The sequence below is a fragment of the Pseudopipra pipra genome, chromosome 2, assembly GCF_036250125.1.
Source record: "Pseudopipra pipra isolate bDixPip1 chromosome 2, bDixPip1.hap1, whole genome shotgun sequence".
NCBI classification, from domain to species: domain Eukaryota; kingdom Metazoa; phylum Chordata; class Aves; order Passeriformes; family Pipridae; genus Pseudopipra; species Pseudopipra pipra.
Genome location: NC_087550.1, coordinates 110,747,569 through 110,773,927, shown reverse-complemented (window position 1 = coordinate 110,773,927; position 26,359 = coordinate 110,747,569). Strand labels below are relative to the sequence as shown.

General features: G+C 40.9%; 1 protein-coding gene across 2 annotated transcripts; it reads left to right on the top strand.

Annotated features, from left to right (window-relative positions):
* SRPX (sushi repeat containing protein X-linked) lies at positions 1 to 26,359 on the top strand. 2 transcript variants are annotated; one of them, XM_064646862.1, is made up of 10 exons: positions 2 to 508; positions 6,753 to 6,812; positions 12,720 to 12,911; positions 13,523 to 13,699; positions 18,539 to 18,665; positions 20,081 to 20,202; positions 20,887 to 21,066; positions 21,514 to 21,647; positions 22,948 to 23,069; positions 25,340 to 26,359. In XM_064646862.1, exons 1-10 carry the CDS (start codon positions 256 to 258, stop codon positions 25,518 to 25,520), a joined length of 1,548 nt encoding a protein of 515 aa, XP_064502932.1. In that variant the 5' UTR covers positions 2 to 255; the 3' UTR covers positions 25,521 to 26,359. The 2 variants fall into 2 exon arrangements, with proteins under 2 accessions (XP_064502934.1, XP_064502932.1); XM_064646864.1 differs by lacking the exon at positions 6,753 to 6,812 and having other exon boundaries at positions 1 to 508.

Genomic DNA, 26,359 nt, shown 5'->3' with positions numbered 1-26,359 from the left:
CTCGACCTCAGAAATCTTTTCCAAGCTAAATTGATGCTGTGATTGCGTGGAAGGATCTCTGTGACAGACTCGCTGTCCCGGTCAGCTCGGTGCCCTCGTTGAGGTCGGGCCGGCACAGCAGGTCCGGGCTCAGGGCACCGGGAGGAGACCCCACACCTCCCCCCGGGCCAGGACACCACTGGGGGACTCCTGGAGGCCACATCGGAGGGGAGCGAGCCGGAGGAGCCCCTCGGGGGGCAAGGCGTGGCACAAGAGATGCCGGAGCCCCGTGGGATCCTGCTCGCTGCCGGTCTCGGAGAACCGGGGCGGGGGGATGAAGGAGGAGGAGGAGGAGTCTCCGGCGGCGCCCGGGAGCCTCTCGGAGAATGTCTCCGTCCCACACCTCCTCCTGCCCCTTTGCCGCGCAGCCCTGGGCCGGGAAGAGCCGCCGTTCGGAGCATGGGGAGCTGCTGGCTGCGCCTCGCCGCGCTGCTCGCCCTGGGCGCCCGGCCCAGCCTGGAGTACCAGGGTAGGGAAGGGCAGGGAAGGGGAGGGGACGGGGCAGCGGGGCCAGGAGCCCCCCAGGGGCGCGGGGAGAGGAGCTGTCTCGTCCCGCTGGGCCGGGGGAGGCGCGGCATGAAGTTCTGGTACAGAAATATCATCACAGAGGCACCGCTTTCCCCCGGAGTCAGTGCTCACCTCCTTTTCCTGTGCCAGAATTTTGCAGCGGCATAAACTCATACTTTCTCAGAATCTCCCTTCAGGATTCTTATTAGGAATAATAAAAGCCAAATGACCCATTATGTTCGTAACATAAAAAAAATACACTAAGGTAGACAAAGCAATGAGTTATCAGTCCTGTTTCCTAACATACTTTATTTCACACTCTAAAGTGCTCTTTGGGTTAAGGACAGTTTACAGAAGCTGAAGATATGGCCTTATACACAAAAGAAAGGTTGTTGTAAAATGATTTTCTAAAATATCTCTTGTAATGCTCCACTCAGCAATGTTGCTATGTGCCACATGTAGGCATCTTTTCAATACCTCCAGGGATGGTTACTCAACCTTTTCCTTGGGCAGCCTGTTCCAATGCTTTTGACAACCCTTTCTCCTAATGTCTATTTTAAACCTTCCCTGCCATGACCTGAGGCCATTTTTCTCTCATCCTATTGGTTTTTACCTGGAAGAAGAGACTGATCCACCCCTCACTACAACCTCCTTTCAGGTAGTGGAGGGCAATGAGGTCTCCCCTCAGCCTCCATCTCTCCAGGTTAAAAACCCCCAGCTCCCTCAGTCACTCCTCATAAGACTTGTGCTCCAGACCCTTCACCAGCTTCGTTGCCCTTCTCTGGACATACCCCAGCCTCTCAATGTCTTTCTTGTTATGAGGGGCTCAAAACTGGACAGTCATTGCCCTCGTCCTTTTGGCCACACTATGACTGATATGAACCAGGATGTCATTTGCCTTCTTGGCCACCTGGGCACACACTGGCTCATATTCAGCCACTGTTGACCAAATTAATGCTATATTTGAGACTTCAAGTTTCAGCAGATCATAAACTAGAACACTGACTTTTGCTGCAAATTTTTACGGTATCTACCTCAATTTCATGTAATCCTTATAAACCCTGAGCAAAAAGCATGAGAAAGAAAAAGAAGGCTGAAGAAATTCAATGGTATAAATTGACAATAATGTCTCCTAAAAATTTGAAATTTTTTTAATGGATTTTGCAGGACTATAAGTACAGTAGATATGAAACTCTTCAGTCTATCTGGTGCTAAACTAGAGAGCACAGCACCTATGTTCAAAGAAAAACCCCTTGTTGCAGGATAAGTGCTTTAGCCTCTTGTACTTAAATTCCTGAACTTGTCCTGTCTCAGGGCAACGAACTAAAAAGTTTCCGATTGGTTTAATGAACTACACTGTTGCTGTCTGTTGTCTGTGTTGGTAATCCCAGCAACCCGGGTCAAGGTTTTACAGTGAATAACTCTGTGAATGTTTATTTGTGCTTGCAGACTTTAATGTTATGTTTCTCACTTAATAGTGCTTTGTTTTTCCTTTTAACCTTTTATAAAAGAAACTTTTAAGTCTTCTACTGGTATTGATTTTTCTTTTGTGCATTTCTGTTATTATTTTAAAACTTGTGTTGCTGCTGCTTGCCAGAACTAAATGATCCAGTGAGAAAATTCCTGATTTCAGTTTAGAGAACAAGTAAAGTGTTTTTTGTTGTAGAATCAAGGTGGGTAAGCAATTATTAATAGTTCTTCCATTCTGGGGATCTCTGAGGTGAAAAAGTAGAATGGAAAGCTTGTTTTCCAGTTAAAGTCCATGTAATAGCTGAAAGGTTTTACTGTGGAGGTTACCTACCTACTAGAGAGATTTTGTTTGCTATGGCCTGAATTGGCGTGCCAGACAAGTTTGACGAAGTTTTGGATCTTGTCTGGAATAGTGCCTTTTTATCTGCTCAGGGATCCACAGTGCACAAAGTAGTAACGTAGTTAAGGAAGTCAGGTTTTGAGCAGAACTGAGGGACAGCAGAAGTCTTGTTAAAACTTCATCTATCTTTTGTCTTCTCTGCCTTGGCAAACATGGACAAATTGTTTGTGACTTTTATGTAGCAATGGAAATACTCTCCTATCAAAGCTTTTGCAGACTTAGTAACAATCAGGCAAAGGGGAGAATGGTATCCTAGAAATATAGAAAGTATCTTGCTCAACACTTGTTTTGCTCAACACACGAGTTGTGTGCAAATGTGGACATGTCATTGTAATCTGTGCTCATTAAAGAATGCAGCTCTGCTTCCTCCCCTTTCTTTTCAGCTGACCAAGGCCCCTGGCCAGGAGAGCAAGTGCTGGGCTGTAAGTGTGGAGTTGGAGCTGTGGGGAGAAACTGAGAACAGCAACCTCCACTGGGTGTAGGCTGTGGTGCTAAAGCAGAGGAGTACTTCATCAGATGTTTGATGTTGGATGTGAACATCTGTAGTCAATTTTGGGTGGGTTTAGCATTGAACAAGTGGTCTCTTTGAGGCTAAGATCACTTCAGGAGATACTTAAGTGTTTTGCTGAATGAGAATGGGCTTGAAGTCTAGTGTCAAGACATTTGGGATGGATTTGACAACCACAAAACGCCGGCAAAACTGATTCTGAAATGGTCTGATTTTGGTTTTGCACAAATGAGTGACTTTTGTGTATTTGAGTGTCCCCTTTAGCTTGCCAGTTTGAACAATAAAAGTAAATGTGTCATCTTAATAATGAATTTCTCTTGTACTAGGACTTTTATTTTGTCAGAAGGCTTACTGGCTTACTGTCATAGCTACTCCTGCTTTCTCTGGCAGTTCTATGATGGGTTTATTCAGCACAGACTACTGAGCTCACAGTGACAGATGTCTGCTATGTGTTTTCCACTAAAATTCTTGCAGTTTCTTTAAGAATCTGCACCCTAATACAATGTACGTAAAGAGAAATATTTCCTACACATCCCATTTATACAGTTATAAAAATATTTGCTGTGTGTCCCATTTATACAGTTATAAAAATGTGGTTATATTTTGTGAATGAAGAATTCTTTTTTCCCCTAACATAAACAGAATAATCTAAATTGTAGATTAAATTAAAAATGAAAGTGTTACTTCATGCATTTTTTTTTGCCATCTACCAGAACAAAGTCTACAGCTGTTTTTTACAGGAAACTGCTATACCCTAGGCCATGATGTGGGACATCTACAAAGCAGCTCATTCTTGTCATTCTTCCTCAAATACCCAATTTCTGAACTGTGGTAATTTTAGCACTTCCAACGCAGAACAATGTTTTGTCCTTACATGGCTCAGTGGCCAATTTTGAGCGCATGTGAAGCAGAAACACTTTGATTTATGGCTGAGAAAATGGAGATGAAATGGTGATTTGCTCAGGGTCACTGGTGGGGTGGCACTAGTGGGGAATGAGGTGGCAGCTCAGGCCTGGTGGCTGCCAGGAGAGCAGCTGTCTTCTGACACGGGATGACTTTGTTGGAGGGCTGCTGTGTAACTCAGGTGTACAGCCTGGTGTGGGTGGGTGAATTTGGAGAGAGGTGGGGGACAGAGAGCCAGGTCCGGTGTGTGTCCAGTGCCAGAGTGAAGAAGGTTGTGTGGAGACAGGAGAGAATCTGGCACCTCCGGGCGAGGTGGTGCTGCTGTGCCCAGGGCAGTGATGTGGTTGTGGTGTAGATACATCCTACCAGAACCATCCCAGCTCTTCAGGGACAGCCCTTGGGGTTAGACTGGTTCTTCATGGCATGGTCCAAGGCTGGTGGGTGATGCCCAAACTGTCCTTAGTGCCCCCAGTTTGTTCAGGTTCTGCTCTGTGTCGGCTGATGGGCTCCCTGTGGGAGCGAGACTGCCCCAGAGCAGGGCAGTGACGACCTTTCTTGTGTCCCCAAGCCAAGCCTGTTGTGGTTATTAATAAAACATTGCTTGTTAAGAAAGAGACACAACTTGCTTCTCATTTTGAGCTAGAAAATGAGCTGGAAATCGGAGATGTCAAGCTCCATCAACAAAACCTCGTTTCAGGGCAGAAATTATTCAGTGAATAGCTCTTTAAGGCCAGCTTTTGTTAGAAGACGTTCAAGAGCCGTTACTACTTCTTGTCTAAGGATCATTATTTCTTGTCTAAGGAAAGGTAAATATGCAAGAGCTCATATAATTCTAAGATTTACTAATTTTAAATGCTAAAGTCATTGCACACTAAATTTTGGACAATTAAGAGTGATAACACTGAGGTAACAGTTTTATAACCCTCAAAGTAAGTAATTATCTAAGAGTATCCCAGTTTTTTGACAGAGAAAATGATATTTAAGAGAGGTGTTCATTTACATATCAAGGTCTTCATGAAGCCCTTGGGGATCACAGCTTGTTCTTTATTCAATACAGTCAGGCTTCGAGCGCAATAAATTTTGGTTTTATGTTCAGAAGTTTCTCAGATGTCAGTGTTTAGGCATCAGAAATTCAACCACAACAATAAATATAAAAAGTCCAGAGAAATGGCTTCCAAGTGATAGGAAACCTTTGTTATATGTAAACCACTTGATTTCAGAGGAGAAGCTGTTGAGAAGTTCACTTGATCAGGTCCCAGCACAAAGCTTTCTGAAAACTTGATGTAAGGATTCCCAATGATAACAGCAAGCTTTGAATCAGGCTCAAGGTGAATTGTGGGGGTTTGTTACATTTACAGTACATGTGAGCACAATTTTCCAGATTTTTCATGTTCACATAACTGTAGTTTTGGTGCAAGAATTTGGTCTGATGTGGAGCACATGGTTCTGCCGCTTCCCTGCAGTTCCCTGAAGGAGCTGCCCAGTGCTGGGGGCTGGTGTGTCCCGGGTGCCAGCACCCAACATGCAAGTAACATGCAAGTAACATGATGAGAAGGGTCCTGGGAGATGCAGAGTCTCATCTTCAGGTGGTCAGAACCCTTGTGAGCAGTGCTGCAGCTGGTGCTGTGGAGGGCACTGCCCTTCTTTAGACCAACCCTTTGCACTAAAGCTACTCCTATGAAGCAGCTACAGATACATGAGCTGGGTTTGCTTGAGTCCAGTAGAGAAAGAAATAAAGTTTCACTGTTTTCTGTACAGTTTATTTAATTTCTTTTTTTTTTTTTTAATAAGAAATAGAGTCTAGTGGCAGATGTGTCATTTGTGCACATTTGGTAGCTTATTGAGGCACCTAAATTATTTAATTTTGTCTAACTTAAGGCAGCAGCTTGTACAGGCCATGGTCTCATATGTCAGCAAATGGCAGTGAAATACCCCCATAGCTGTAATTTGAGATACTATGTATGAGAAGGTCCTGTAGTGTAGTGCTGAGACCCTGAGTACCTGCCTGTTGCATGCAAGGTTTTTAGAAAGATTTTTCAAAGGGGGAATTTGCATGAACCCTTCTTTGTAGAAAGGACTCTCATAGTATTTAGACTAGACTTCATGCTCTGAAGCCACTGATTTTAAATAAATGCTGCTTAGGGATATTTTGAAGGCTTTCTTGCCAACTGCTACCCAGTTTATTGGTTGCTTGCTACTGCTAACAGTTTATTGGTGAATTAATTGAATAGTAGTGTGCTCCAAATGGTTTCTGGTTTTCAGAAAGGAGTTTCTACCTCTATTTTAAGTTTTTAGCCATTGCACAGGTTTTTAAAAGTATAAAATTTTACTGTCTCTTTATTTGAACAACTCCATAAAAATTTTTGAAACCAAACTGTGTTTTTGATCTGAATGTAACCTGTGTTTGCAGGTAATATACCTCCGGGTTTTGTTCTTGGTGTGAGGATCATACAGGTTGTTAAAGAGAGTTGTACTTGAGTTATGCACATTTTACTTCTGCTATTTGGCCTGATGGCTGTTAACAGCCACTGACACTAAAGAACCACTTTATAGTGAAACCTTTGATGTGCCCCCTCACCTGTACCTCCTCTGTTCTCTCTGCTCAGTAGATCAACTACATGGCAACTGGGCTTTCCATAAAAGAAGAGCTGTGACTTGCCATGTGCAACTTAACATTGCACAGCATTGCTCTAAGAGCACTGAGAGAAATTTACTATTTCACCTGATCATCAAATCAATTTGCCTCTTCCAGATTCACTATAAACTGGGTCTGCTATGATTCTGAGCTTCAGAGAAGCCCACGCTGATGACATTGCATAGATTATTGCATTCTAATCTTGCATGTCTTTTCTCAAATCTTTCTTTTATTCTTAATTTATATTTCCTTTCTTGCTGCAGTTTTTTTTCTCTTGTTTTGTGTTGTAGGATCGGGATACTCACCCCTTGAAGATGACGAGGATGTGTATGCACGCAATAGATATAAAGGTGAATGTTTTGCTTATGTGCTAAAGAGGATCAGCTGGTTGCTGAGAGAAAGCTTCGTTCTTTTTCTTTTCCTGGATCAGAAAACCTTGGTGATCTAGCTCCATGGTTTTTCTCATGGATTTTTATATCCGGATTTAATTTCTACTGCTTTTAACAATGGAAATTAGACCAAGTACTGATCACAACTCTCTTATGCACCTGAGTAAGTAAATTCTGCCCTGCCTTTGCTCCGGGAAGATGGGGTTGTTAAATCATGAAAATCAGGAAGAGCTTCTCTTTCTTCTTCATACATCCCAACAAAACCATCAATGATAAGCTGACTCAAAACCTGAGCTTACTGATGGTGATGTATAGAAGTATGTGCAAGAGAACTTGATTTTCATTACTTTTTTTTTTCCCATAAAATTGTTTACCTTTCAAGTTAACCTGCTACCTGAAATGCCAAGTGAAGTGTGTTTAAAAAATGAATGCGTACATTCAAAAAAATAAATTAGTAGCTGGATGAATGAAGGGACTGGCATGTTTAGAAAGCAAATTCAGGTTTTCTTCCCTGTTCTGGAAGACTTTGCTATTCAGCAAAACTAAGACCTTTTTTTACCACTGCCAGTAAATCTTCCACTTGCTATGTCCATTTTCTTAAAAAGTCTGCTTCTGTCTCAATACCTTTCTCCTCTGCCAAAATCCCTCAGGAGCCCAGACAGTAAAGAAATTTGGCATTTAATTTGTCACTTTAAATGGTAACTCTGATTTTTTTTTTGTTAAGTTGATCTGTAGACATGTTAGAGTTGTAATAATTTTGATTAGTTGAAAATAGTGGTCATTAGTGTCTTGTTGTATGTTACCGATTCTCTGCAAAGAATCAATGGACCGTGTAAGAGGTAAGTGATAAAGTAATTCAGACATTTATGAACAACAAAGGGGAAAGCACTGCTGTTATGTCTACATTGCTGTTTTCATAAATGTCTCATGTTCCTTCTAGTAAAATACTTCAGTAGAACATTTTGCTTTCTAAAACATGCACAAATAGTTCTCTAAAGCTTTATTTAGGCAAACTCATTTTTCTTTGCCTTTTAACATGAGGTCCTCTTCAGACACATAGAAAAAGAATTCCAGAGACCATGAAGATAAATCAATGCCAGTTCATGCCAGGGCAGGCAAGTAGTTAAAATGTGGTTTCTTTATAATTTCCTTTTATATGGTGATCCAAAATGAATTATACTCATGTCAGCCAAAATGTCACCAGGGTAAGTGAAACATAATGACTCATTCACACAGATATTAAAAACTGCCCCAAGTTTGGAAGCACTACTGCCAAATGTTGAGGAACAGACAATGTGAATCTAAGAGTGTAAAGCATTGGAGTAGAAAAGGCTCAGTCTTCATTAGCATACTTCTTTATGTTGGCTTTGAGGGAAAGGGGTGGAGAAAGACAAAGGAAGAAAAATGGGCTGTGTGGCAATGTTCAGAGCTTCTCCTCAGATGTCCAGTCCAGTATTTTGGGTGTGACCCATTGCTCAGCAAATAAAGCTTCCCAGTAAGAAATAACTTAATGGATTTTCTTAACTGATGTTAACATACATAAGCAGCATTGGTTTTCTTCTTTGCTCATGTACTCACTAAACATTGCAAGCAAGCACACAAATTCATCCTCTTTGACATCTGCAAACAAAACATTGCAGTTTACTGGGAGGGGTGAAAATCGACCTCCTACTAAACCCTTTTGTCTTCGTCTGGATGTTTGTCCACTTTCTCAGCTTTCCAGAGAAACGTTACCAAGATTTTCTGTGCCCACAGCATTTTTAAAGAGTTTTCCCCTTCCTCCCTGGTGAACCTTCAGCTCTGTTGGCTGGTATACCAGCAAGCAACAGCACAGCTGGTCACTTTACATGCTGCTTGTGAAGGAAGTGCTCAGCTGAGGCTGGTGTTTAGACAGGACCAAGGAGTTGGGGGAAATGATGCCCCAAAAATGCTTTCCTTCCTGCCACTTGGCATGGCTGGCTGTGATCACATTTCATGAGAAAGGGCTTCCTGTGTGCAGCATTTCCTGTGTTCATCACAGCTGAAGTGCCACTGCTCTGGTGATCCTCATTCTTAATGGGTTTTCTCAAATACTGTACTGATCAAACAGTAGCCCCAGCTGTAGAGGCAGTACTGAGACTTCAACCTTTTCTGCATGATGCCTGTTTTTCAGTGTTTTCAAACACAACATCAACCTCCTGAAATGTTTTACTACCAAGTGATAATTCAGGCTATTGTGTCACTGAGGAAATTTCTAGTTCTTTCTAGTTTGTACTAAGACACAAACTTTTTATTAAACAAAGAAACAGTACATAGGTCCTAAAAATTCAAATTTCAGTTAAGTGAACAGAGCCTGGTATAGATGGTGAAGTTTCAGAAGAGATGCCTGGGAAACCTGTAACTTTTCTAATTCCCAAAGCCTTCAGGAACATGGCTGAGCTTGCCTTGAGGCAGAGAACAGCTTTGTGACCTCTCAGGGCTCCACACAGACCTAATATTCTACAAGTCGTCTGTGTAGCTGCTTAGCCTTTGAAAAACCAATATGTGCCTTCACTAAAAATCAACAAACTTTGATCTCAAACTTTGTTGTATCGTTTGATGTGCTTTTTAAGTTAGCTAGGGTTTTTTCCCAGCAGTATCAGTTGGTCTAAACCCAGATATTTGGCCCTTGTAAACCCTGCCTCACCCAATTCCTTCTAATCACAATCAGTTCTAGAGTATTATGTTTTAGATCAAACAGATGTTCCTCCTAAGTTCTGCAAGTTATTTGCATCCAAAAGCGTGTCTGCTATTGTTTTTCTTTCTGACAGTATCATTTAGTCCAGTTTAAGATGTATTTTACCCCTCCCTAAGAGCCTTGCTTTGTTTCTCTCTGTAGACCACTGTAGCTGCAGTGGCACTACAGGAAAGGCATTTTCTTTTTCAGTATTGTGTTTGTGCATTAAACTGCATTTGTTAGCTGTTGGCCATTTTTTAATTTCAAAATTTATGTGCAGCTGTTTACTCAGGGCAAGTGTGTTTGTAAAACCACAAAAATTTACAGAAAAACTCAGGCAATTTGCAATACCTGAAAGAGCTGCTTTGCCTTTTTTATTATTATTATTAGCCTGTTGATCATGTTGCATGGCATATTTGTCTTAACACCCTTTACAAAGGAAATCAGCATTTGGATGTGCATTTGGAGTTTATACATGTGGAAAACCTGAGGCATACATATCTTGAACTGATTTGCTGAAGGATTACCTAACTGGTTGGGGCAAAAGCTCGGCCCAAATGAGTTCCCCCAGTTCTGCCCCTTCGGTCATTGTTGTCTCAGTATCTTCAGATTTAAACCCTTCTGCAGAAAAACTGAGGTCTCCTCCTTAGTGAAGGAGATCCTACATGATCGGGCTTGTAAATAAATGGAAGTTTAGGGTGTCTGAGCATTAGAAGAACAAGTGAGACAGAAAACCTGGAAATTGTGGGCATGAGACCACTGAAGGGGAGATTATAGTAACGCTGTTGTTAGCTCAGGAGTAGGAGGATTTCTCCAGGAGGTGAATTATGTGGCTGAGCCAGAAAGCTGAACTGCACTCTACCCCTACACTGCTGGGTGCTGCTAGACTGGCCTGCTTGTGTCCTGTGCCTCAGTTACTGTGTATTTGGTGACACTGGGAATAATGTCACTTATACATCTTTGTGAAGGGTTTTCATGTGTATCGGTGAAAGACAAAAGTAAGCACGTCACAGTAAAATACGACTGCTTCAGAAACAGACTAGTCTACAGGAATGTGCCCTTGGTGTAGCACAAAACTTGATAATTAGTATCTGTAAATGCTGTTTGTGTTTACTCAGGACCAACACAGCAAAATACAGATGTAAAATGTAGTTTCCATTGTGGAAGTGTAAATATGTCCTAGAGACATTGTGCTCTGAATATAAATATCCCATGTATCAGAAATAAAACAGGCTGTATTGATTTTTGTTTATTTATGTGTGGACCTGATCCAAATAGTGTAGGAAAATGTACATAACAACTACAGGAATCAAGAGCTAGAAGTGAATATCTGCCAAAGATGATCTAGAAATTATTTTTAAATGTCTCTTGTGACTTTGTGAGTATGAAGGCTAAAAGTCTTTGTGTTTTGTTTGTTTGGGGGCTTTTTTCCATCTTTCTTGCAAAATTCAGACTTTTTTTGTGTCCCTCCTGCATGTCACACATTGTCACACAGGATTTCAGGACCTGTCGTCTTTCTCTTTTTGCCTTGCAACCCCACCCTCCATCCCTCCCTCCTTCTCTCCCAGTATGTCCTTTTCAAATCCTGGAACTGAGAGAGGGACAGGCTTAGTCACTCCTTGTGTAGGAAATTCCTACTGAGAAGCTGCCCATTTTCTTGGTGCACCCTGTTGTCAAAGCTAAACAAAGGATGTGAAACTTTGGCTGGGAAGGGAAAATCTCTGCTTGATACTTCACCAATCAGCATCAGAGTATGATGTTAAATCCTCACAAGAAGATGGTACCCATATCCTGAATATTTTAAAGTGTAGCCCTGACCAGTTAATAAAGATGCAGTTTTATGTACATGTGTTTCCCTTTTCCTCATTAGTTTGGTAGGAACATTAGCTGTGAAGTCACAGCCAAATTCCAGCTTTCCTCTGACTTGACAGACCCATCACTGTCTTGCATCCAGGAGCAACTAGAAAGTGGTACTCATACTTCAGACTACATTTCCATGATATTAGGTAAAAGTCACCACCCATCTTTGGAGGTCAAGAGCAGGACACGTGATGTTCAGACTTTTGAGAACATTTAGAACTTAATTTAATTTTACGCAGCTTGTGTTCCCATTTCTGAATATGTGCTAAATAGATAATATGCTTATGAATGAACATTGACATCCTCTAAAGGATTTGACATACTGCAGGGGTTTGTGCTGTCAAATACATGCTTTATATATATGTGTTTTTGTGCATACGTGTAGCCAAATGCATGTTGCCCTTGTAAGCTATAAATTACTACTAAAAAGAGAGGGATAAAGTCAGATTTTTCTGGAAAGCTCTTCACTTATCTGTTGGATTGGATACTTGCCTTCAGATTTAGAAGGCTATTTAATTTATAAAGAGTATTTGAATGTTTCTTTGTGGCACCACAGAACTATTGAGAACAGCAGGGGAGCAGCTGCTCTTGCACACTTCACACGTTTTAGTTCAGGCTTAGTCCTGAGTGCTAACTTTGCAAAATTGGAGCTGTTCTTAAGCACTGAACAGTTGTTCTGGCACATGGAGGATGTGTACACATGAGCTTGTCATTGGCAATATGATTTATGTAAGTGACATCCGTTCTAACTGTGGGAGAGCTTGAACCATCACAGAGTTCTGCCAAGGCACTGTCCTTGCTGCACAAATTGTTATGGAAGTGGAAGATCTTTTTATGGATGAACACTAAGAGAGCTAAGTGTAGAAAGCTGACAACTACAGCTAGACCAAAGGTGTTCCTAATGCAAACTTTCCTTATCAAAGAGCAGTTAGACGTGTCTACTTCAAAACAGGAAGGAAAAACATTCGAGCTGTCATCAAACTGCCCACATGGTGGCACACTTATTCCATGGACAAAAAGCATGGTAAAACCCCACTTATCCTCTCAACCCCTTCCAATCGAATGACTACAATCTTTAATGTGCTTCATAAAAAAGGAGCTGCCAGTCTTTGGAGGGCTGACATTTGTATGTGTAAAACTTATTGCACCTCCCTACAACGTTCTCCACTTTGAGGATTCCTGGCTTTTAAATTAAGATATTTTTTCCCATTTCTTCTCTGTGACCATGAATAAACAAAGCGATTTTATGTTTGTTTCTGAATTTTTACATTTTTCTAATTGTTCTGTGTGGATTTTTTACTTCTCTGTGCCAGAAACACCGTGGTGCTCGCCCATTAAAGTGAAACACGGTTATGCAAACTGCAGGACACCTCAAGGGGAATATTACAAGAATGTATTGGGCACAAGATGTGATATTCGCTGTCAAAAAGGCTACGAACTGCATGGCCCTCACCAGCTAATCTGTCAGTCAAGCAAACGCTGGTCTGGGAAAGTGCTGTGCAAACGTAAGTGGCTACGAAATCTGTGTGTGTGATTTGTGCTGCAGGTTCAGCAGACAGTAAATTTTCATTTGTCTTTGAAACTGAACTTTGGATTGTTACTGATTTTTAAAGGTTGATAATATAATTGGATGTGTATATTAGTTTGTGGCTGAGGATGTTACAGAGGTGCATGGCATGATGAGTATCTGAGTGGTACAAATGCCCATGGCAGATAGGGAATGTTTAATGAGTGTGGGATTTTGATTTGTGAAAGTAGTTTCATGGCAGAATCATAAAGCTGCTTTAAAATACTGCCCATCTTGGACTTTCTAAGTTGACACAAGTTGTACCAGTGTCTAAATGGGGTCTTGCATTAAAACATTTTCTGAGAAGAGAGGAATAGGTACTTGTCATCCCTTTTCTCATATAAATGTTGTATTAGGCCGCTAATGCTTATGCAGAGCTAAATTTCAAATGCTTCTAATAAGAACAGTTTGGAAGAACCTCCAGTGGACAAGAATTTCTCCCACTTGTCATTTGCCAGCTGCATCTTTATTTCTGTGTAATACCCCGCATTCCCGTTACTCTAAAGGGGGGGAATAACAGGTTTCCGAAGTCTTTGTTTCCTTTTCCAGAAAAGCGCTGCCCCACCCTGTCCATGCCGACCAATGGGGGTTTCAAGTGTTTGGATGGTGCCTACTTTGGCTCGAGGTGTGAGTATTACTGCTCTCCAGGATACCAGCTGAAAGGAGACCGGATAGTGACGTGCATGGACAACAAAGCGTGGAGTGGCCGGCCAGCATCCTGCGTTGGTAAGTAGGATACAGGGTCTTCATCCCGGGAAGTCCACATCTTGAGGTACCTGCTAGTGCCCAGCTCCTGCAAGTAAACTCCAAAATGCCTTTTTATCTAGCTGATGGGGAGAAAAAAAGCAACTTCCTTCTTAAGGAAGCAGAGAACAGTTTTCCAACAGATGCAAATTTCTGTCACTCAGTACTTTGTCCAAAGTGAGTATCCGAGTATCCTTCTTACACGCAAGCTCCAAGTATTACCATTTTAATAAAGATGAGGCTGATGTAAATGGTCAGCACTTTTCAATGCTTTGCTGATCTCCTGGGTGACTCCTTGGTAGCCTGTAACTACTGTGCTGCTTTTCTGGAATGTTCTCTGTGCTGGAGTTCTGTCACGCTTTCTGCAGCTTAATGATAAAACAGGTTTGAAACTAAATCCATTGTCTAACCTGTTGTTTTTCTTCCTTGGGATCATGGTCTCCAAGTATATCCAAGGAATATAAATCGATTGTAGTTACCAGCATGGTTGTAGCTAATTTAAATTTCAGCCTAGTTCATGTTACTTATGCCAGCAATTTTCATTATGTAGTCAGCGGTCTCCTGGGAACCTCAGCAGGAATAAGTGTTTCTATATACATAAACCAAAAGAGAGATAAACAAATATTGAAATTTAACTTTCCTGACTACTAATGAAATTTCAGCAGATAATGGAGTCTCAGCTGCTGGCTGCCCTTTTTCTGGGAAGCCTCTGATAAAAGCTTCAGCAGCCACCCACAAAGGGAAGTATTTTTTGTCCCTCTGAATTGGCTACCAGTAATTTCAGCTTGTGGGTGGTAGACTGTTTGTGCTCAGTGTTTTCTGTGTAAGATAACTTGGTTTTCCTCAGAATGCCTGTGGCTCAGTTTAGGTTAGCAAATGGTTTTGGAGTCTCTCCACTGTAGCCTGATGTTCGTAAAATTTTGTTCAGGTTTCCTGTTATTTGGTGTTGTACAAATGTAGAAATGAGATGCTTAGGTCTAGACTGTTTGTGGCATCTCTTGTTTTCATTTACAAAAACAAGCTTTGTCCTTCTCAGTAGTGTGGGCAGAGGAAGCAAAACAAACCCTTTTAAGTTTGGAAATTATAAAATATTATCTTCTGTATTTCCTGGCAATTTCAGAACATCATCTGTTTGCAGCAATGGGGTGTTTGTCACAAAAGGATGATGTCTTGCAAAGTAAAGTAAGCAAGTACATTTTAAGCAAAAGAAAAAGAGGCTATGTCAACACTAACACTTCTTTTTTATTCCAAAAATGCAGGGTACCTATTGCAAAGGGTGTGATTGCAAGTCCCAAGTAACCCAGTAAAAGTAATATTATGATTTAATTTCTGGTAGTGCCACATAGGGTGGAGAAAGCCCCTTCAAACCTTGTGCACTCAGTTCCTATATGCACATAGTGAGGTATACAGTTAGCAGATTTTTTAATAAGGTTATCTTTTGACCTCCTGATAGGTAGTATACAAAATTTCATGTGACTAAACATAATTCCACAGTTTTGGCATTGAATATGTAAAAAATTACTTCAGACCTGCACTTGAAATGCTCTGTGAAATAAGGGACTTTCCTCTAACTTTTTTACTGTTCTGCTTAGCATTTTTGCACAAAATTATGTGGGCTTCACAGTGGAGTAGTGAAGATCCATGTAGGAAAGACATAAGGCCTTTCATTGATAAAATAGGTATTCATTAAAAGGGTGAAAAAGATATATTTTTTGAATTACTGAAAATTAGGTAAATTTTAGCAGTCACAGAAGTCCTTACAGATAGTGAGTATTCAGGCCTAACAAAGCAGAGTGACTGTCTACTGTCCTTCCTTCATGTTGCTGAAATAACTTTGATTAAAAAAGATCAATGTACAGCTACTTTTGCTTATCAGTTAGCTGAAAATGCCAACTTGAATAATACTTCCACTATAACCCTAGTGCACTGTAACATATATTGAAATACATATTTTCTTGTAGAAAATTTAAAAATGTCTTTTCTTCTGGAAGAGTTTCCTTTTCCTGCTCATTCTATAACAGAGGTTGTGGTAAATGTTTGTCACCATGCTAAGTCATCCTCTTCTCATATCCTAAGGCTGTATTGATAGGTAGTTACTAACAGCTTCCATCTGAAACAAGATTTGCACTCTGAGTCAGTAATCACACAGGCCTTGATAATGGATGTTTTGAAATACAAATCAATCCCTTGTGCGGGCGGGTGGGGAGAGCAGGACAATGTTTTTCATTCTCATTTTTATGATTTCATCTCTTTATGCTTTTGATATAGACTAATGCTTTGAACTAACTTCCAGCCATTTTTTTATGTCATCAGCAATAACAGAATATTCATGGAACAGCAGTTTACCCATCCCATACAGGCCATTGAGTAAGCAAGCAGTGGGCATTCAGAACCATCCCTCTGTTTCTTTCCTCTTGTCATCCCAGATTCACAAGCAAATAAATGTAAACCTTTAGCAAACTGTGAGAAAGAATGTTAACAAGTTCTTTAAATTTTGTTGAAATTGTTAATATGGCCAATTCCTGGAGTATGTTTTAAAAAAAAAACGACAACCAAACCAAACCAAACAAAAAAACCCCCAAACCAACCAAAGAAAAAAACCCACAACCAAAACCTAAAACCCGTTTGAAAACTTTGCATTTTTCTCCACAAAGTTCAAAAGGCTGATTTAAAATGGGGTGTTCCACTGCTGAACTCCTGATGCCATGTCTGCAATGCCACTTCCCCACATGGAGCCAGAGTACCAGTTGCTGCTGCCAGATAGTCAAGAAAAATGACAGAATGTGGCTGAACAGTGCCACATTTTTAATGAAAACTCAATCTCCATGTTCATGATTTAAACCTTGCAGGCAAGAGTCTGACATTTAATACATAGCCCTGCTAAACAGCTTAAATAAATCTGCTTGGCTTTTCATTGGTTTTTCAGCACTGACATTGCAGTAAAAGCTAAGACTTGCTCTACCAAGTCAGAGACCTTTGCAGTGTGTCCTGGCTCCAAGTCTGCCCAGGAATACTTATTAAATGAGGGTCTGACACTCCAGCACTTACTGGACAATTTTTCCCTCTGATAAAACCTCTCCAGCAGTCAGCAACCTTGAGGGTTCCTCTGTTGGGGTTTGTTTTGGAACCAGTTTAGTTTTCTGACCTGCAGGTGGGCACGTTGTTCACATCAGACATTTTACTGAAGATTTTCTTGGCTTAGTTGTGTTTCAGTTTTGTCATTTGTGCGTTGCCTGGATGGTCTCTGGTCACCTTCTCTGCGTTTAAACGGGCTGGGGGTTTTTTAGACCTGTCTTCCTTCAGCCAGGCTGTGTCCGAAGTGCTTAACATGCTGTAAATTGGCCATAACTTTGTACAAGGGAATGAGAAAAAAGAGCAGTGAGCACTGTTTGGTGTATAACACATCCCAGTAGAGACTGCAGTTAGAAAGCCTCTTTGGTGGACAGCTGCTTTCTCTTGACCTGTTTCCAAGTAGAGTTATTCTGTCTGGGTTTATTTAGTGCCTGTTGAATGCTAACAGGCAGCTGAAATGACCAAAGCAAATATCCTCCCCAGAAATGTTTAAGTCCAGCTAAAAAGGCTGCCTGGCCCCTGGGTTCTTGGTGAGTTGGTTCCCCCAGTAACCGCATTGTTTGCCTTTATGGTATGGAAGTCCAAGCTAGTTCATACCAACCAACCAGTCTTCTCTGCACTAAATAGCTTAACGAGCTTTCTGATTAATTAAGAGTTTAAAGCACTGGGTCCTTAAATGCTGCCCTAGCTTTTATTCCATCATCACATTTATTTGATTTATACTGTCCACAGTGGTGAGTGGTCACCGCAGTGAACTAATCAGAACCAGAAGCAGCCTTGGATAGGCTGGGTTATTTCTTACCCTAATTCAGCAATGTAGCTTCACAGAGGAGGGCAGAGCTCTCACAGGCTGGAGTGTCAACAAGTTTTCATACATAATTGGAGGGTGCTTTAAAAGTAAGTGAGTGAATAAGAAACATGAGGAATGGAGACAAAAGCATCAGGACTGGCAGTGAATGTAGCTGAAGACAAGCAGCTGTGCATCACCTTTATCCTCCATCAGGGTCTTCAGTCATTACCACTGTTCCTCTGCTTCTGAATAGTATTCACAGTGTTAAACAGATAAACAGTCTTTCAAAATGTACCTACATTTTTTTTGTATTACCTGTAAGGCATTATTATAAGAGTTATTAGGAAAAAATCAAGCACAGCATTAATTTTCTGCAAAATTACAATTGTGCCAGTCTTCTCTTGTTTCTTGTTTTGCCATTACTGCAGTAAAAATAACCAGTATGTTGAGAGTAACATGAAAAGTTATCATGCAGAGAGAAATGGACGTTAAGTGTGCTTTAAAAATGCTCTTAATCACAATATCTACCTCACAGACAAACAAAGAGAAGAATGCAGATAAACAGAACAGAAGCTTCTTGGATACAATCTTTGACATCCCTCCTTGAAGTTCAAAGGTGTCCAATGTCAAAATGTCCAAATTTGTTGACATTATCTTTTAACTGATGTAAAGAAACTATGTATTAGACGGTACTATACATACTACATACTATGGCTATGTAAAGAAATTTGCAATAACTTGTTTTAATGTTTTTTGCATTGTAAAGGACTGATCATTGTCAGCTCTTACTCTTCCTACAAAAAGGTGAGAAGTACTGGCTTCACATGCCTTGGCTGGGACATCCCCAATGTTGAGGAGGCCTGGTGAAGTCCTGGGTTACACTGGGAAAGAACTGTGAAGAAAATGCATAGCTCCAACAGGTGCACCAGTGCCCATTTCTGTGACATTTATTTCAACAGATACCGAACCTCCGAGAATCCAGTGCCCAAGTGTGAAGGAGAAAACTGCGGAGCCCAACAAGTTGACAGCCAGAGTGTTCTGGGACACCCCAGAGGGACGAGACACTGCTGATGGGATTCTGACAGAGTAGGTGAAAATCTGAAGATGTTTGCGTTTTCTCCTTCTTATTCCTTGATTAGAAATTCAGCTGATGACAGTGGCTGGGTACTCTTTCCCTGTAATTCATCCAAGACGCTTATTTTGACAACTTGGAGGTGAATTGTTCAGGAAGTAAATAGCAGATTGTTGTGGTTATTTTAGAGCTGGTGTAATAAACAACAGCATTTTGACCTGTGAAATTTTGTGGAGCTCCTTTGCAGATCTCGTAGTCAACAAGTTTTCTTACAGCAAGTTACTTTTTGTACACAATGAAGAGAGAGTAGTGCACTGGAGGTAGCAGCAGAGGCAAGTTTGACTGCCTTAAAAAAACCCAAGGTAAATTGTGGCACAAAAAAATCATCTTTAGCCTTCTTCCTGAACTAATGCTGGCTACTGATGTCCCAGGGTTCTGCAGTTACCTTTAAAATAACATTCCTTGTTTGAAACTCTAGTAACTTTAGACTTAACACTTCAAAATTTCTTTATCAATTTTCATGGTTTCGCAGTCACATTTCCCAGAAGAGCAAGGTGTACTCATTATGGTACTACTGCCTCTGATTTGCCCATTTTTATCATGCAGGATTTGTGTCAATCTGTTGAGATTATTGTAATGGTAGGAGTATAGAAAATCTGCTTTTTTCAATAAGCGTGTTACATCTTTCAGCAGTGTAATAGTGGGCTGATTAAGCTTAAAAGCTCAAAGTTGTAAGCGTAAAGATATTCACACTTCATAAGAATAGAAAAAGGTGTTGAAAGACACAATGGTATTGCCCTTTTATTGCTATAAATTAATAATATTAGAAAGAAAAAATCATTGTACAGTTAAAAACAATATTGCTGTAAAGGTCTGATCTAATAACTCTATGACAATTAACAGCATTAAAAAATTACACCTGCTAAAACAAAAATTTTGGAAATGACAGAATAAAGAAATTCCAAAGTCTTTTTGCCTGATAGGAAAAAACAATGAGAAATGTCCCATGTAGATTTGTCATACAAGTAACTGTTGTCAGCTCAAAAGAGGCAAACTCTTGATTCTGTGGAAGCTTTTCCATAAACCACATCTCTATTTTTATAAAGTCTTGCTAAACTGTGACGTTTTTTAGAGCATGCAGTGCTTTCCTTAAATGTCCGAGGTCCTGCAGCTCCATGAGTACATAAGCTTTTCAATTACATGGAACACTACTTTACCTCAGTGCCTCAATACTGAGGATGTGTTTAATGTACCTGAATTTTTCTGTCTCATTTGCAGGATAGGGGCAAATTCCAGGCAAAAATGCTGCTGTGGATCACCACAGCCTTCTGACTATCCCCAGTAATCACACCATGTGCCTAAGAGTATTGTCTGTAGGAAGATACTGCTGAACTTACCAATGTCTGTCCTGTATTATCTCCTGTTTTAGTGTTATTTTGAAAGGCCTGCCACCAGGGTCACATTTTCCAGAAGGCGACCACAAAATCCAGTATACTGTGTATGACAGAGCTGAAAACAAAGGCACTTGCAAATTTCTTGTTAAAGTCAGAGGTAAGAATGTTGTTTTACCCTTTAAGTACAGTCACTGATTTGCATCTGGTTTAGCAGGCAATTTGAAAATGTCCTTATTTCCGTATTTATCTGCATATGTATGTATATATAAACTCTGTGTTGATGCTGAAAGGGAGAACACAGTCTTGCTCAAGACCCTGGGGGCCAGTCTGCAGCAGGGTGCAGCAATCCTGCACACGAAGGAAGAGCTTCATTAATCACTCCTGCCTCCTGCTCCATACCCCTTCCTTCATGCAAACTTCTTGCTGATACCCAGCTTGTGAGCTGCTGAAAGAAAGATGTAAAGGAGTTTTTTCAACTGTGAGTCACATCTGTCAAGCAGGGCTGCCCTTTCACAAGTCCAGATCTTCAAATCCGGATTTGAATCTACAGAAATGAACCCTGTAGGTTTTGGCTTCAGCTCTTCATGCTCCGTGACCTTTTGTCACTGTGATACCACAATCACATGCATACACCTGTACATCTGTTTCACTTCAGTTTACATAAAAGATCAGGGTGGGATTTGTTTTGGTTGGCTGGGGTTTCTAAGTACATACATAATACAGAAAGCAAACAGAAAAATGTCCTCAGTACTGGTATTTCACTGGCCTGTGGTGCCCTCGTAGCAAATGGTGATTCATGCCTTGTCTTTTTGTTGGTTTGTTTGTTTTCTCTTGCTTGAAGTCAGGCGCTGTGTGAAATTAAATGCCCCAGATAATGGCTACATCAAGTGTTCAGGTGATGGAAATAACTATGGTGCTACATGCGAGTTCTCCTGCATTGGTGGCTACGAGCTGCAAGGAAGCCCAGCTAGAGTGTGCCAGTACAATTTGGGGTGGTCAGGAGTGGAGCCAACCTGTGCACGTAAGTGAGTATTTCACCATTTTACCAGAAGGACTGACAGAGCAATGGTTCTCAGGGCAGTGAGAATTTGGGAAGTGGGTGTGGGGTGGAATACAGCTGCAGCATCCCAGAGGTAGGAAACTTAATATATCTTTGTCTCCTCTGCCAATTTGCACTTAGAGCTGAAGGCTTTGCCACTTTCGGCTGCTCTTTCCTACGGTGATGATGGTACCTCACAACTGATAGTTTGATTTAGCTCAAAGCTCTCTACAAAATGTCACATTCTGAAACCAATCCATCAGCCAGAACAATTTACAATAAAATCGTTGGCTTTTATGAGGCCAGCATTTCACCCATATCTTCTCTATTATTGTTTCTTGTTCTTGTGTTTCTGCTGTCTAACCATGCTTGTAGAAATAGATCTCTTTCCAGTATGCTCTGTAACTTTTGTTTTCATTTTAATTCTAGCCATGAATATTAATGTGAATGTGAGGACTGCAGCTGCGCTTCTGGATCAATTTTATGAGAAGCGGAGACTGCTAATTATTTCAACTCCTACTGCAGCCAACTTCTTCTACAGGATGCAGCTGGGAATGCTGCAGGTAAAACATTTTTAAGGGGGGGTGGGCAACTATTTTTTTTTCTTTAAGGAAAGACACAAGAGGACAAGCTCCACCGTTGGATATAAATCCACAAACTTCAGCTGTTATATTCCAGCCAGTGGAGGATCTGGCTGAAACAGCTGTGGTTTGGGATTAATCCTTTTCACAGGAGTTTGAGTTGAAATATTTCCCCAGTCTCTAACTCAGCTTCAGTCTGGATTGTGCTGCTTCTGACTGACCAGTCACTGAATCCCAGGCAATTCTGCCCCTCCAATCATCCACAAATTAATTTAATATTAATTTGCACTCAATAATAATTCCCTCACTCAGCTGCTAAAGAAGTTGAAAAAAACCTCGACCCTCCAGCACTTCAGTGGATGCAGTTCATGTAAATCAGGCTTACGGAATTTGTAACTACAATGTGAGGAAATGTGAGTAGCTTCAGAAATAACAAGTGCACCAGCAAACAAAGGACTAGAGACTCAGCACAGAAATCGTCCAGTGCTGGAGATAACACTGGAGTATTTTGTTAAAAAAAATTAAAACTTATTGTAATTGTCTTTCTTAGGTGTTGTAATTGTGATGCTCTTGCTAGCTTCTTGCTAAACTTAGAGATATATCTCCAAAATATATCTGTGTTCTCAGGGAAAGAAAGGAAAGGAACCAGTCCTGTATTCTTTCACAGCAACAAGTGCTTTTATCTTGTCTTATTCTTCTCACAACTGTAACAAAATTCAGCATAAATAGTCATTGGGATATGAACGGGATTATGTTTTTAACTGCTGGCTTAAGTTACAGTTGTATTTTTTTTCCCATTAGATAAACTTGCAAGAAAATTCAGTATATTTATCAAACTGAAATAGTTTAAGATACTAAATTTAATGGCTATAGTACATTTTCCAGTGCTTGACAGTGGGCTAATAAGTTGGCATGAAAGAATACTTTCTACAGTCAACTTCTATTTCACATACCTTGCTTCGACTGACAAATTAGATTACAGGGCTTAATGCCCTGGCATCTTTTCACTACAGAGAGAAGTTTATATATCTCTAGGTGGTTCCTGTGTGTTGTTTTTTTTTAGAGCAGCTAAGAATCTGTCATTTACACTGCCTGCAGTCTTGAGGCTCTAGTTCTTTGCCATGAAAATTAGAGAGTTTTCAAATTATGCTCTCGATTCAATTTAAAACATCTCACTAACATAAGAAGATGGGACTCTATGAACACTTGCTGCACACTCCACACATCTCCCTGTTCTCTCCCTGGTAACTAACACACCTGTTTCTTCTTTTAACCCTTCCAGCCAGCACAGTGTGGGTTAGACCTCCGACACGTTACCGTGGTTGAACTGGTTGGTGTGTTCCCAGCTCAGATAGGAAGAATAGGTGTAAAGCTGCTGCCTCCATCTCTTGCCCTGCAACTCAGGTAAAGGAATCTCTCACTACTGTTGTGTTTGCACCTTATCATACAAAATGCATTGCTTTTGATTCCCTGCATCTTACTCTCTAAATATACATATTCTATTCTAATGTACCTAACTAGACACTATAAGGTAGATGTTGATGAGAGTCCTTTAGGATTAGTTTGCTCTCTACTCTCTGTGTGATGGCTACTGCAAATTCACAGGCAAATAAAAATATAATAACAAATTTAATATTTATTTAATTTATTATGATTTTAATATCCCCGTAGTCATGTGATAGGTCTATATTTTTGGGTGCTGCCACCGAAAACACTCCAGGCATATCTGTATTTGTGCTGGAGTTGGTCTGATGCAAACAGGACAGGCCACAGTCCCTTTGCCATGGAGCAGCTGCCAGGGCAGCCCCAAATGGCAGCAACAGCCCATCCTCTCTGCACCAGCAGTAATCCTACAGACACTGGTGGTTGTGGCCAGGCCCGAAGGGGAAGCAGTGGTGGCTCTTTGAAGTCTCACATGTAGGAATGATATGGGCAGTATTTCAAAGAGGAGATTATCTCAGCCTCCTCACCCCAGCTGCAGCATCAGCAGTTTTACCGAGGTGCCTGAACTGGTTTGACTTGGGTTTAGACTGGCAGAGGATTGGTTTTCAAGTGAAAGGGAGACTTCAAGTGCCAGCATTTCCATGAGACAGGAAGACAATAAAAGCCAAAAGTGAAACTGTGGCAGGGAAAGTAGTAGTTATTTAGAAAAAAAGTCCAGGAGCATTTTAGGCAACATATTCTGTGATATGCCTGATGAAAGAGAGTTAGTTTTAGTTGGAGACAGTGCAAATTGCTGACACATCAGAGAAGGGTTTGTTTTCTATTTAAAAAAAATATTCTCTATGAAAACAAAAAAGAGAGCACAAAGAATCTCTCTTTACTTTTTTGAACAAAAGTACTGTTACTGGAGTTGAGATGGTTTTCTTGTGGCTCTGTAGAAAATAATAAGCTCTCTTAACACCTCATCCCTGCTCCCCTGCAACCTTTAATGGAGCTACATTTCAGAAATGGGTATAGTATGACCTGCCCTGTACTCAGTGAAAGTTAGTTTTCCATTGATTTTTTTTTTCTCAGTTGTTCCTTAGTGTGTGAATTACAGCTTTCCAGTTCTAGAAGGTACTTAAATCAATATGAAATGCACTCTTAAACATCTTGAATAATAACATTGACTAGAACTGGCATTTCAGTAAGCTAATGAGCACAGGTACCCTAGTTAAAACTTTGGAAAGCTCAGAAGTTTAGCATTTGGATTTTTAGAAGGTAAGCATTTTCCTTAGGTGATATGAGGCACAAGATGAATGTAGTTTTCTATCACCGTTGCTTAGCTTTAATCTTTATTTTAGCTCGAATTTAATGGCCAAGCTGCCTAATTGCAACAAGACTATGCCTAGAGAGCTCAAACTTGTTAGAAGGCTGAGGAAGATCAATTTTGAGACTTCACACCTTTCCAACACCCCTCCTCCCAGACTCTCTTCTTCATGGCAGCTTTTCTGTCCTCATACCATTTTCTCTCATGGCTGCCTGAATTTATTTGCCCCACATTAATGATGGTGACTGACAGTGTGTCTGAGGATCTACCAGTTCATTATCCCTTCAAATCAAAGATGAAAAGAGCAGCACAGATAAGATTTTGTTACTACTGCAACTTCAGAGGAGCTTAAATGACCCCTTTTACCACTGTGGAAGAAAAGGACTCCTCCCTGATTAGGAAGTGGCTTTTGTTCTTCTAAATTGGAGTCACCACCAAGTAGATGTTTGATTTGGTAAAAATGAAAGCAGACTCCAAACATTTCTTCCTGTGTTTTTTAATTGTGATTTTATACCATGTGGAAGCCAAGAAAGGGAATAATCTATCTATAGCTCTAGCTTCATCACAATGGTTTTCCTTAGACAATGTATATACTATTTTTTGCCTTACCTTTTTTCACTCTTGTGATAGCAATAGATAATGGCATGTGCTATACTTAGTCAGAGGTCTGAGAAAAAAACAGAGCTGGGTGCAGTACCTTGACCCATCCCTAATGCAGAGGTACAGCCTGCAGCACATGCAGGCACCTTCTCTTTATCTGACTCCTTGTTCTTGATGCTGAAACAGAGCAGCCTCTGTGCAGCCCCCTCTGACCATCCCCACTTTCCTCTGCTCAGAATCAAGAGGCTGGTTCTGCCCTTTGTTAGTTGGAAGTGCCCAGGCAGTAGGTGACAGGCTTTAACAGAAGTTCCTTACTTTTCAGGCTGCTGCTGAGGATCCCCCATTACAATTTCAACATCGTGGTGATGGACAAGCACGGAATGGACAAGGAACGTTATCCTTTCCCAGCAACACCAGCCGAGCTCTTTGCCCTTATTGACAAGTTTCCCTTGAGAAAAGATGAGATGAAACTGCAAGCAGAAATTGGTCAATCATGTCCCTAATTCAGGTTTTCAGGGCTTGCAGTTGTCAGTGAATTTTTTTTAATTCACATAATTCTCTCCTTGGTGCTACACAAAGCATGGCTTTTTTAATCACTGATGTGATTTTTTGTGTGTATCAGTAAGTCTGTCCAGCCGTGTAGCTGCTCTGCATAGAAGTATGCACGATGCTTTTTTGTACTTTCAGTCATCTTTAAATCATAGAATCACAGAATGGCCTGGGTTGGAAGGGACCTTAAATATCATCTAGTTCCAACCCCCCTGCCATGGGCAGGGACACCTTCCACTAGACCAAGTTGCTCAGAACTCCATCCAACCCAGCCTTGAACACCTTCAGGGGTGGGGCATCCACAACTTCTCTGGACAGCATGTTCCAGTGCCTGACCACCCTCACAGCAAAGAATTTTTCCATAATGTCTAATTTGAACCCGTTCTCTTTCCGTCTGAAGGCATTCCCCCTTGTCCTGTCACTACATACTCTTGTAAAAAGTCCTTCCCTCAGGTACTGGAAGGCCACAATTAGGTCACCCTGAAGCCTTCTGTTTTCCAGGCTGAACAATCCTAATCCTCTCAGCCTTTCCTCATAGGAGAGCTGCTCCATCCCTCTAATCATCTTGGTAGTCCCCTCTGGACTTGCTCCAACAGGTTGATGTCCTTCTTGTGCTGGGGACTCCAGAGCTGGATGAATAGGTTTGCTATCTAGTGGAATTTCTTGTACAGAGCGCGAAGAAGTGAGGCACATTTCTGGGAGTTTATTTGGGATTTTTCATTCCGTGTAAAATTGGGGTTTCTTTCTTACTGTTTATAATTCTTTTTATTAATAAAATATTGTTTTGCAAACA